Source organism: Pygoscelis adeliae, unplaced genomic scaffold, assembly GCF_000699105.1.
Source record: "Pygoscelis adeliae isolate BGI_AS28 unplaced genomic scaffold, ASM69910v1 Scaffold85, whole genome shotgun sequence".
Lineage (NCBI taxonomy): Eukaryota > Metazoa > Chordata > Aves > Sphenisciformes > Spheniscidae > Pygoscelis > Pygoscelis adeliae.
The window spans coordinates 997,360-1,009,587 of record NW_008824900.1 but is presented as its reverse complement, the minus strand read 5'-3'; the positions used below and the strand labels follow the sequence as shown (position 1 = coordinate 1,009,587).

The 12,228-nt window shown below is 36.7% G+C and overlaps 1 protein-coding gene across 1 annotated transcript in view; it reads right to left on the bottom strand.

The window, feature by feature from the left end:
- Window positions 1-114: 114 nt before the first annotated feature.
- KIAA0556 (KIAA0556 ortholog) overlaps window positions 115-12,228 on the bottom strand; it is a 65,490-nt gene continuing 53,376 nt past the window's right edge. The window contains exons 19-26 of the mRNA XM_009324804.1: window positions 11,415-11,572; window positions 11,028-11,092; window positions 9,731-9,841; window positions 7,777-7,916; window positions 4,815-4,916; window positions 4,000-4,160; window positions 1,536-1,624; window positions 115-170 (exon numbers count right to left, since the gene is read on the bottom strand). Of these exons, the coding sequence (XP_009323079.1) occupies window positions 115-170; window positions 1,536-1,624; window positions 4,000-4,160; window positions 4,815-4,916; window positions 7,777-7,916; window positions 9,731-9,841; window positions 11,028-11,092; window positions 11,415-11,572 (882 nt within the window). The remainder of the gene's footprint in view (window positions 171-1,535; window positions 1,625-3,999; window positions 4,161-4,814; window positions 4,917-7,776; window positions 7,917-9,730; window positions 9,842-11,027; window positions 11,093-11,414; window positions 11,573-12,228) is intronic.

Below are 12,228 nucleotides of genomic sequence, written 5' to 3'. Positions count from 1 at the left end.
TTCAGCAGCAGCAGACACGGAAAATCTTCCATTTGGATGATACATATCTTGAAGAGCTAGATTGCAGGTATTTTGGGCTGGGTATATTCAAGACTTTCCAACCACAATCCCTTGTTATCTTTTCCTCCTCTGCAGTCCTTTTTCACATATGCAGGTTTTTGGACGCAAAGCTGTTAAGGAAAATTGAGTGCTGTTTTAAGACTGTATCTGTATTAACAGTGAAGCCACAGACTAAAATGAGGAAGAAACATGCCCATTTCTCTTTCCATCCCAGAATGAAAGCTAAGCTACTCTTCTCAGTAATGTTTCTTACATTGACAATTTTTTTCACAGTCCCATGGAATCACTTTCCTGTGGAATCTGGTCTGAATTCAACACTGACCCTATTCTGAGTAGGAGGTTGGACCCTCCCTCAGGAGGGGACCCCTTGAAGTCTCCTCCAAGCCAAATCATTCTATGAATCTATGTTATCAACCACTGTGGCTGATACCAGTAAGTACTACAGAGGAGACGAGATGTGGGGTAGACGGCAACAGGCAATCCTCAACTGATGACTTCAGAGGCATTCTGTGTCCTTAATGCTTGGACAATAGATGTGATGGCCATGGCAATGACAGCTATTCTTTACTGGACATAGGGTATGTCTGCACTGGAAAGCAGGATGTCACTACAACAGGCACAGAGATGTTCAAAACACTTTTGACACAGCTGGTGCTAATATACTAATAACTTTGAAGCTGTATTTGTGCAGGCAATGGCATTTCAAATCCTTCTACAGAACTGTTATCAAAAGCCATCAAATAATTTCTGTAACACTTTCTAGAGAAACTAATTGGAGAAAGCATCATGCTCAGGAGAAAAAAACAATCATGAATATACCAGCTTGGCTGAGAATTTGTAATGTATTTAGGGAGCTATTCTGAGTAATTTACAATGAATGACTGGGACTCTTCAGACTATAAATACAATCTACTCTTTCTCCTTGGGAAAAAAAGAGGTTGTCTTTTTAATTATCACTTTGTAAGAGAAAAGACCAACCAGAAAGACAGTGGGAGGAATAACGTCAACATGTTTTCTCCTTGTTACACTTATCATGATTTTTGATTTGCTTGAGGAGCAACAAGCAGCTAATTCTGAGACACATATGCATCATCTCTAAAGCTGCTTAAAAGGCCAGTGGGGATGCAATGAGCCAAAAGCTATCTATGAACCTGTACAATTAACACCAGCATTCAGTTTATCTTCAGTCAGTTTCTTTCCTGAGGACTTCTGTGTATGTGTTAGTATAAGCTATCACTACATGCCACACATGTCTTTGATTTATAGCACCCACTTTCAGATTTAGATACAGAATAAAAATCCACTGGAGTATGATATTCCTGGTTTGCCTTCCTATGGTGGAAAAAGTAGAACTAAATCTATAAAAGAGGTGTGAGTCTCCCCGCTTTTCCCATTTTAGGTCTATAACAATGTTCATTATCCATACTGCCTCTGTAGAAAGTGAGCAGAAGAAAACTGTAGAAGACAGAACTAACCTGGATCAGCCACAGCCTGCTTCTTTTTGCTGTTTGTGACAATCTCATTTTCATTCATCATTCGTACATCCTGATCTCCCACATGATTGCTGAAAAGACTAAAATCAGTACAATAGCCAAAATAATCAATGTTGTAAAAAGCTATGAGAGTCATGGAGAAGGATACCAAGTAAGTTATTTAGGTCCTGGAGGCTAAACAAAGCTATGAAGCACAGCCACTTTATATGAGACTATCTAAAAAGGAAAGGCATTCTGTCTGCATCCACCTGAAGGACTGCTTGACAGTTTTAATTAGTGGCATTCATTCAGGCACACATTCAAATATAAATACCATACTCACTCTACAATTTTCTTGCCTGCCTACACAGCTTGAACCACATTAACCAAAGTGAGACTTTAAATCAGTGCTGTACAAAGAGGGTATAAAAATCCTTACATGGAACTTAACACTGTTTTGTAATGTTGATATAGCCTGATTTGAAAATTTTCTGAACTAAACAAAATTCATTTACTGTGATAAGTTTTGTTTGCAGGCTGCTGCAAAATTTTAACAATTTCTTTTTGGGAAAGAAGCAGTAACTTCAAAGTTAAATTAAATTAAACAAATTACAGAAGAAAAATATGAGCTGAATTGAACGTGAAAGAAAACATCACTAATAACATCTCCCTTTCACACAGACATAAACAAAACATCCGTGCCTTTGGAAAAAAAGAAGTGTATTTTTCTTTTCTCTACAAATACTGCACAAAATAGGTTTCTATTTTTGGAGAAAAATGTCACGTCTCTCAAACTGTCGGAATGAAACAGGGGAACCGATACTGAGGTAAATCAGAACTTAAGGTATTGATGATAATATCAGACTCAAGTTCAGGGTTCATAAAATACTGAACAGTGACATGTGAAAGAGAATAGGCCAAAATCAGAAGTAACAATATATAAAAGCTCAAGAGCATATTTTTTGAATGGAGGGATATTATCCAGCATGTAGTGAGGGATTTATCTTCTATTGCTGAAGTACCCTATATTTTAGTTGGGTAGTAGGTGGAGAAAGGGAATAGAAGATTGCAAAACAGGCTAAGAAGAAAGACCAAGAACGCTCCTGCACAGGAAGTCTAGAAGAGAAGAAACTCAGCACGTTCTTGACTGGAAAACAGATCATGCAGTTTGCATGGCCCAAAAAGTATACCCCTCTTAAAACTAAATCAAAGGGTATATGTCTTATAAATATGTGCAAAGGAAGTTCTATGAAAAAGATCTATGATTACAGCTGGTGCTTCTCTGCTTCCCGTAAAACAGAAATAAAATCTCATAGAAAGATGTTAAGCTGAAGAAAGTAAAGGTTCGTTTCCCCTCCTCCTTTCTACATCCCACTGAAAATTTTCTCAATACTTGTACTTCCTCCAGACATTTTCATTTCAGTAACTTTTGCACTTGAAAAATTGTTTACCTCCAAATTTTACCATGACAACACAGCCACTTGTACAAGAACATGAGTCTAACACAATACATCCAAATGATAATAATTTATTTCAACATCTGACAGTACCACTGGCCAACAGCGAATGCTTTAGAGAACCACAGGAAAACAACCACCATAGGCAAACGTGAACTTCTGTTCTTAATCAGGAGAGCTTACGTTCCTTCCACTTGTTTCTAAATATTTGAATATTCTTCTGAACGAATCATGTGCCATTTTTGAATGCAAAACTGTCGCCTTTTTTTCCAAGTGATGTATGTGCAAGACATTCTATTTGTTAGCTGTGCAATGTATAAGAAAGTGTTTATTTCTATAAGCTTTCGACTTTTCACTTCTCAATCTCATTTAAATTATTCTTTCAATCTTTATTTTCCTTGCTAGGGACTCCTTTTTAGACCCTATCAATCCTGACCTTCTAAATATAAGTGCATTTTTCACTGCATTTCATCATATTTTCTGTGAGATTGGCAACTTAGTGGTTTCAAAGTGTCGTTCCTCTGAATGCAAGTCATTTCTCATTTAAGAAATGACTCTCATTATTTTAGAACGTTTATAAAATAGTAGAATTCTGGTTTCTTAATTAGTAATTGTGCCAAATAAGAGGACTTTCTTTTCTTTACTTTTGATGTTTGGTTCTTTTTCATTAACTTTCTGGGTTTTTTCCCTCCATGTAATATCATTGGGTTTTATTATTTCTTCTCTAAGGAAGCCTAACTTCTTTCTTTTGTGTTTATTACTGTAGGCTTCCATGAAGACATATGTAAATATGAATCATGAACCCCAGTAAGTGCTGGAAAATGCTAAGAAATAAAGCTGGTAATTTGGTCCTAGTATCTAAAAAACTATTGGTTATTTCCCATTAAGTGAGGCTGAGCATGCTTTGGAAGGGAATTTTCTATAGCAATATACATATTGCTGACACTAGTCACATAAACACTTTTTTTGAAAACAAGATTCTTTCTTCCAATCAAGATCCACTCACATACCTAATAACAGTTCTCTTCTCCTGATGGCAAATCTTCTCATCATCTGTAAAGAGAATGGTATGATACGGGACCACTGGATCACAGGTTGGCAGGATGCCTGATACTACATGGTTCACCATATCCAGAATCCCATTGTACACAAGCAAGTCATCCACCAGAAGCTAAAGATATTTAAGAAACAAACAAACAAAACATCTAGAAATCAGGCATTGCTTTCAGCAGTCGGCTCTATCAATTAACTAGAAATCATTTTGCCCTATTTGTTTCACAAGTCTGGTCATTAGTTTAGCTTTTGTTCCTTAAAACTTCCATTTCTCTCTATTCACTGCTGGACTTTGATTTTTTTTTCCAAGTTTTTATCTTCTCACTGGTGTTTCTAATGCAGCTTTCAAGTAGGTAATTAAAAATGTATTTCATGTCTTACATAATTGCCATTCTATTAACTGGAGTGAATCACTCTTAAATCCAGGAATTAATGAATCTCACCTCACTTCAGCTGTCTAAAACTTGGGTTTGTAGTTTAAACTAGTCTTCCAGGTCTGCTCTATAGTCAGTGGAAAAAGGAAAGCATTATCCTATCTTAAGACAATTATCAAAGAAAAAAATCAAATAAAGTGTTCTTTCCCTGGACAAGAAAGGGAGGACAGATGACTGGCATAGATTAGTCATTTTAATACTAAATGCAGAGTTAAATAAGATGAATCCCATCCTTTGAGATTATATGGAATCACACTTCAGTAAACTGTGAAAATAAGTACAAAAATCAAGCAAGCTGACTCACCAGAACATACAAAATGCATACAAAAATTACTTACACCGAATTCTTTCACACCTCTCTGAGGTGTTTTGGCATAATTCCATAACTTGATCATTGACACAGTAGTAGGTACATCAAAAATGACATATACCCTATTCACCTGTAAAAGAGAATTAATTTATATTCAACAGCACAAATTCCCCAAAGAAATGAAATTCTCATGCATGTTTCATCAAAAGAGGTCCGTATTTAAAGATATATAGCTAGAGGACAGATAATGGATGCTAAGGATTTAGGTTCAGTTATCATCTCTGTTGATAATTCACAGACGTTGTCTCTACCCCAGAGCTGCCCTCTCAAATGTACCTGTAACTCATCAGAAGATAACATCTACACCTGAGCTTGTCATCCTGGACTGCTAGTCAACTGGAGGAGGGGTAGAGAGACACTTTTAATGAGTATTTAATCAACCAAATACAGACACGTGCTTCAGGATAAGACAAGCTGGTGTCTATTCTATTCTGTTCTATTGTATTCTATCTATTCCATTCCATTCCAATCCATTCCAATCCATTCCATTCCATTCCATTCCATTCCATTCCATTCCATTCCATTCCATTCCATTCCATTCCATTCCATTCCATTCCATTCCATTCCATTCCATTCCATTCCATTCCATTCCATTCCATTCCATTCCATTCCATTCCATTCCATTCCATTCCATTCCATTCCATTCCATTCCATTCCATTCCATTCCATTCCATTCCATTCCATTCCATTCCATTCCATTCCATTCCATTCCATTCCATTCCATTCCATTCCATTCCATTTCTACCAAATATGAATGGAATCCACCTTTCTATTTGCAAGACTAAAATTTCTCCTATATCCCCTGACTTTGAAAGCTCTTGCAGAAATTTTGCAATTTTTGTGTGAGGGGCACTAATAAGAATGTAGAGACAATTCTCCAGATGCTTGCTAAACAATTATTGCTTGAGGTATTGTTCATTTCACTTTCAGTGACATTAATGTCAAGATGTTAAGACCAAAGATGAGGCTGTAGGAAACCAATCTTGCCTGTTACAGTTAATTCTATGCTATTCCTTTTATGAGCTACTATACCAACTTTGGGCCAACATATCTTAAGCTTCATCTCTCCCATCTCTGAAGTTTTAATCCTTTGATGCACTGGAGAAGATATTGTTAGTTGTATTAAGCCATTATGCTTTTTTTTTACTGAAGAAAGAAAGGTAGAGGTGATCAATAGAAATTTTTATATCTGTGATTTTCCAGAAGACAATTTGGGCATAGTCTCCAATAGCAATTGTTAGTCTCACAGCAAATGAGAAAATTGATGGAAAATACATTCAAACAAATAAACAAAATGACAATCAGTAACAGGGGAACAAAGAATTCAAATTGTACTTACATTAGTAATAAATTTGCAAAAGATAAAAACACTTTTAGAACTAGAAAGGAAAAGATATTTAGAAAGGAAAAGAAAGGCTATAATATAAAATTTCCTTAAAGCTTTTGAACCTTCCAATGTAGCGAACAGTTAATTCAGCTTTCTAGGCAACCGGCACGTTTCAAAGCAGCCTAGCAATGAGGATGTAAGTATATACAAGCTTTGGTTCAGCATCCCAACTACAGAGGATGATCATGAATAGCCTGATTGCTTAATCCATTTGCACTTCCTGGCTGTACAACCACACCATGGAAGATGGAAGAGAAAAAAGTACTATGTGGGTCTGAAAAGGTATAATTTGCTACAGTTTAAGGACAGAAAGCGCCATTAAATTGCTTACTCTTCCCTCCTGTATATCACACTTTATCAATTTACCCTTTTAATACTGATATCTTATGTTCTTCTACAGTACTTTGGTGTCAGACATAACAACGCAAAACAGTGTATGCATCTGTGCTAGAACTCCAGGTACTGTTACCTTCCTTTTGCCAAAATGAAATAGCCTCTGCAAGCATGTCTTTTATAAGGACATGAGCAAACTCAGATGGTTGTCAAATCAATTATTCATGATGTTATAATGGATATCTGAGCATCCCATCAAATTAATTACCAGGATTCAAGATGTGGGATCTACACAGTAGGAGCCTTAAGCATTACACAGACCTTCCATTTTCCTAAGAAATGCAAGTGGTCAGTATTCCCAAGTATACTTAAAAGCTTTATCTTAATTATACCCACTGCATTACAACATATAATGATATATGAAGTATTTTCAAAATTGACTTAACTCTTTGCTTTTAATTATCTAACTAATAACTGTAACATATGGAGTAAGAATTTTTCCAACACAGTAAGCTACAACATATCACATGTCAGGTTTACATTTTGCTACTTCTGAAATCCATCCTCTTCTAAGAAACAAATACATCTTAACGATGTCCATAACAGGCCCATAAAAAATGTCCTCTCTCAAAACAAAGTCAGAACTCATCTAAGTTTATCTACTTTTCCTGTTTAGATATTTGATACCCCATATTTTAAACATGGGGCTTCTAAAAGGGCTGAATCACTTGGGGCCTTAGGACATGAAATATGAAGTCTGTCATCTCCGATTTCTCAATTTGAATTCAACACAGATAATGAGATTAAAAAAATTCTCACTGCTGGAACAACATTCATTGCTTTTTGTAAAAATGAATTTAGGATCCCAGTCCGCTCCCATTTGAAAGGTGTTTATTACACAAAACACGCATATTAAACTCCTTTGTCAGTATCTTTATCATAGTAACTGAAAAAAACATCTACGCTAGCCTTGGAAATTCTTCTGCTATTGCACCATGGAGACAGAAGGAGATTACAAACCTGAAATCTATACTGCTGCTATCTCTGCAGTGAAGGGAAACTAGAAAAAGAACGTCTTCTAAACGGCAGTGATTTAGCATCATTTACTAATATCAAATTTACCTAAAAATTATATCTGCTTCCCCTTTCCTTTATGCTTCTTGCTATATCTATGCCCATCACTAAAATGGAATGAAAAGGGAAAATGTACCAAACCAGGAAGAACTGGTGCAAGCCACATATGTCTGCCATCAGTTGTGTCGTTTACTCTGTCAACTAGTTTGTCTGGAGTTCGGATGTCTCCAGATACATCTTCTAAAATGTTGACACTATCTGGAAAAGCAGCAATATCTGAAAAAAAAACTTTAAGCGGAAATAACTGCGAAGCACATTTCAGAAACACCATATTTAAAAGTTCATGCTTGCTCTTCCAGATTCCATGAGCGAGTATTTGCCACTCCAGCAGCAAAACTTAAAAACACTCCAAGCACTTCACATAGGTAGATGAGGAACTTGGGGGCACATTTTTAAAAGCAGGACAACCCTTACAGATTCTGGCATTCAACATTATTTTTAAAATAGCAATAAATGAACTAGCTGCATTTAATTTGTTTTCAAGTATGTATTTATGACTTCATCAATAAAGTTCCCTTATCAGGAATAGGCACTTCCCAGCTTTTTTTGTGACAAAGCCCCATTTTTTAGCATGAACTTGTGAAAACTCCTCATATGAAACATATCTCAAGAAAAGTATCCTTGCAGGAGGTAGCCACCAGTCAGACTAGGTTTTGCAGGAGTTCCTCAAGCTTTGTGATAAAAATCAGTAACTGTCTAATAAGGCCTTCGTTCAGTTCTTTAAATGTAACCAGATTTTCTCTGTAAGAGAACATTTATGTTAAAAACATATGTATGTTAAAGACGTGCAAAGAAATGTGGATGGATGGCACTGTCTTCAGAATTATAAATCCCTAGCTATCCGGTTTGAGGGACATTAATTTCCCCTTGTCCTGCTTTCTAGAAGGCCTGAGTCTGTAAGTATTTATAAAGAATTTAAGGAATAACACAGCAACACCTCAACTGTTTAAGAAAAGCTTGCTCCAGACTCAGTACTGAATTATCGCATTTAGACACTGCACTAAGACAAATACGGTCTTTTGGGGATCCTAATATATCTGAGCAACACTACTGTACAGGCAGAAACAGGCGATCATTCAAAATGAGCTGAGGTATCTTTACCTGGCATTGTATTGTACTGTAAAGACATACCGTTTAAAAGCTAAGTTAAAGATCCCCTGTTCTTAAAAACAATTTGTTACCACTTTTCAATTTCAAAATGCTGCTTCTCCACTACGGATGTTTCAAGTTCATCATGTATCGTACAAGATACAAATAAAAACAGCATTCAGGAAAAAGTCTTTATTACCTTTTTCATTGTATCCTCTATTTATTAGGCAATGAGGATCCTTAGAGACATACAATTCATGCAGCATCCACGCTTTTTATCCATTCTAGTTGGCTATGAAACTGTTTCTTCCATGTGACTGAACTACATGAATTATATGTTGGGGTATGAAGCTTTCGGCTCTTAAGAGACTTTAGCTGATACAGAGCACTGAAGTGTAACCTTGATGACTATGAATCTTTCAAACATGTCCTTCATTCCCTCTGTTGGTTACCCAGGGAACACTGAATCAAACTGAAAGTCTCAGCCCTTATCTTCATGACTGGATCGGGCGTCTAGAATAGCCTAAAGCTCCAGAACAAGAGTTATGAAAAATTTCTTTCTTGTGGCACAATGAAAGATTCCATAACAAAGAACTGAGCTCAACCTTTTCTTATGAATTTATAGCTCATCAAACTTTCTGGTCCTTCCACACCATAGAATAAATAAATGTCGATAGCAAAAAACACCATATCCTTCTTAAGCCTTCCCTCCTGCTTTGTGGTGTATCCCATTCAGAGAAGAAATGTTCTGAAAGTATACAGAATACATTAAAACATATGAAACAAGATCATCACGCAAATATAGAGAAATACAAGGAGAGTAATCACATGGGATAAACTAACAATTTGGAAGAAGTAGCAAGCGATGCCATATGATAATTTGCCAGAGAGCAAACTGTGTATCTGAAAGGGATAGAGGCGCTTGGTCTGTAGAAGGATACTGTTTTCAGTTAGCAAGATTTGGTCTCCATGTTCATTGAACAACTCAAGTCCATTCAAACCAATGTAGTAGGGATCACCCCAACTTGTCAGAAGCTGAAACTGGAAAACAACTAAAAAGCAAAAAGCTATTAAGGAAAATTTTGATACTGATACTTTGTCCTAACAGACTATTTAATTTGCAGTTTCAAAAACTATTGTGCAGCCCACATCTCGATATCAGACACTCTTATTTGCACTTTAGGAAAGTGAAAAAAAAATCTGTTTTTCACTTCTGACTTCACTATGTCTTAAACCTCTCTGAAGAAACTATTTTCTTTTAAGACAAGAAGTCTGCCTTTTCTGTCACTGATAATACACACACAAATTAACTTCTGCAGGTGGCACAACTAGGCAAAAGTCTATCTATATATGTTTCCATGTATACACGTTCACATATCTATATGTTCATATATGTTCTTTGATCACATGAAGAACTACTGGATGTTTTTAGTGTGTGTCTTACCTTCTCGTACACTGCAATTTATTAACACCACAGCTCCTGTTTGGAGCCTTTACTGCCTTCCTATGTTTTCTGAATATGCCTTTGCCTGGTTTTGAATTACACGGGTGACAACTGGCCAGCAAATATGCCCCTAAACTGAATGACAGAAAATGTAATGATGGAGTCTGTGTTGTCCATTTCTCTAATGGAGCACTCATTTGTATCTCTTTGCTCTACCCAGACACTGATTTTCATGAAACCAGAAGGAACTTAGTATTGCTGAGACCGCATTGTCCCCAAACTTGGTTAGAATAGCCTAATGGATTTAAAAGGCCTGTCAAATAGATGGATGGCATGACGGTAAAGGCTGCGCTTATCTAGGAAAACTTAAGCTTTAAAAGCCACAAACATTAAGAAAAATGGCAAGAATATTACACAGTTCTGGTCAACCTTAATAAAGATATAAAATGAGACAAGCATTCAAAGATATGCAAAAATACGAAGACTACTTCTAGCTTTGATAGGCTTGGCTGGATACTGTGCTAATGGACCTCTAGCTCCAGCTTGGATGGATTATAAAATGCAGGAGAAAAAACTACCAGAGTATCTGAAAACAGGTCACACATTCATATATTACATTCCATTTATTTATTATTAATTCATACTTAATGGAAGCCTTTCTCATATTCTTGGTATCTTGTTAATTTCTTAAAGCACCAGAAATTGTTGGATTCAAAAAGGTCAGGACTCATAACCATAGTATATAACTCTAAAATATTCTATATGACAAGTAAGAAAATTACAGAGAAGGATACAACCACATGGCATTAATGGTGCTTCGTAGTCCATACTAGCTTGTTCCATTCTCTTTGAACCCGTCCTGCCAAAAAAATCAAGACAAAATAGTTTCTTTATGTACCCTTGGCTCATTCAGAAAAGAAGAGGACAAAACCGAAGAACTAAGCCTGCACAAACACCACCCCCTGGCCCCCCTGCCTGCAATTATGGACTAGATTGTCCTCTGATCTCAATAAAATCTGGTTAACAGTATATATTTAAAACCCAATGAAACATTTTGCTCTAAATACTTCATATTTTCACCCTGGTGCCTAATATAATTGGCGTCAACAGAGAATATGAAAAAAATACTAAACAGTTAAGAGAAGTTGTGTGGTTCAGATAGCAAAAACATCCTACTTTACCTCCTTTGTACTTTATTAATCAGCTGGGGCTGCAGATAGTCAAGAAAGAGAATTTCTTGGGCAAAGTCAAAATGGCAGTTGCCTGGTCCCTTGCGGATAAGAAAGCCCTCTGGAGGGGAGATGCTGTGACCATCCAGCAACACATGGACTATCTTAGCCTTGATTAAAATAACATAACATAACATCACATGAAATGACATGAAATAAAATAAAATAGATCCAAAACAATTGCATTCACTTCAGAGGCTGAAACAATTTCAATAATTTTGTTATATTTATTTCATTCCTCTATAGTATGACATCCTTTGGCAAAAGAAAGCCTAAACCAGCAGATACCAGTTGCAACCCATAGTGTGCAATTCAGAGCATCGTAGCTGACATTGATGGGGATGGGAGAGCTGAGGATTTGAGGGAAAAAAAGAAAAAAGAAATGTATTGAAGAGATCCTTCAATTACTGCATCTCACTATATCTCAGCAAACTGAAGCTTCCTTTCTTCACTGAAAGGGTTGTCAAGCACTGGAACAGGCTGCCCAGGGAAGTGGCTGAGTCACCATCCCTGGAGATAGTGGTGGACTCGGCAGTGTTAGGTTTACGGTTGGACTCAATGATCTTAAAGGTCTTTTCCAACCTAAATGATTCTATGATTCTATGATTCCTGAGCCTGCAGCAATACATACACACGTCAACAGACTGGAGAGACTTGGCTTTCAAGTCAGCCAGGGGTTCGGCTACTTACACCATGGGACTCGCTTTGAGAAACCTGGTCTACTGGGGGCTGACAGGGTCCATCTGTCAGAGAAGGGGAAGAGCAT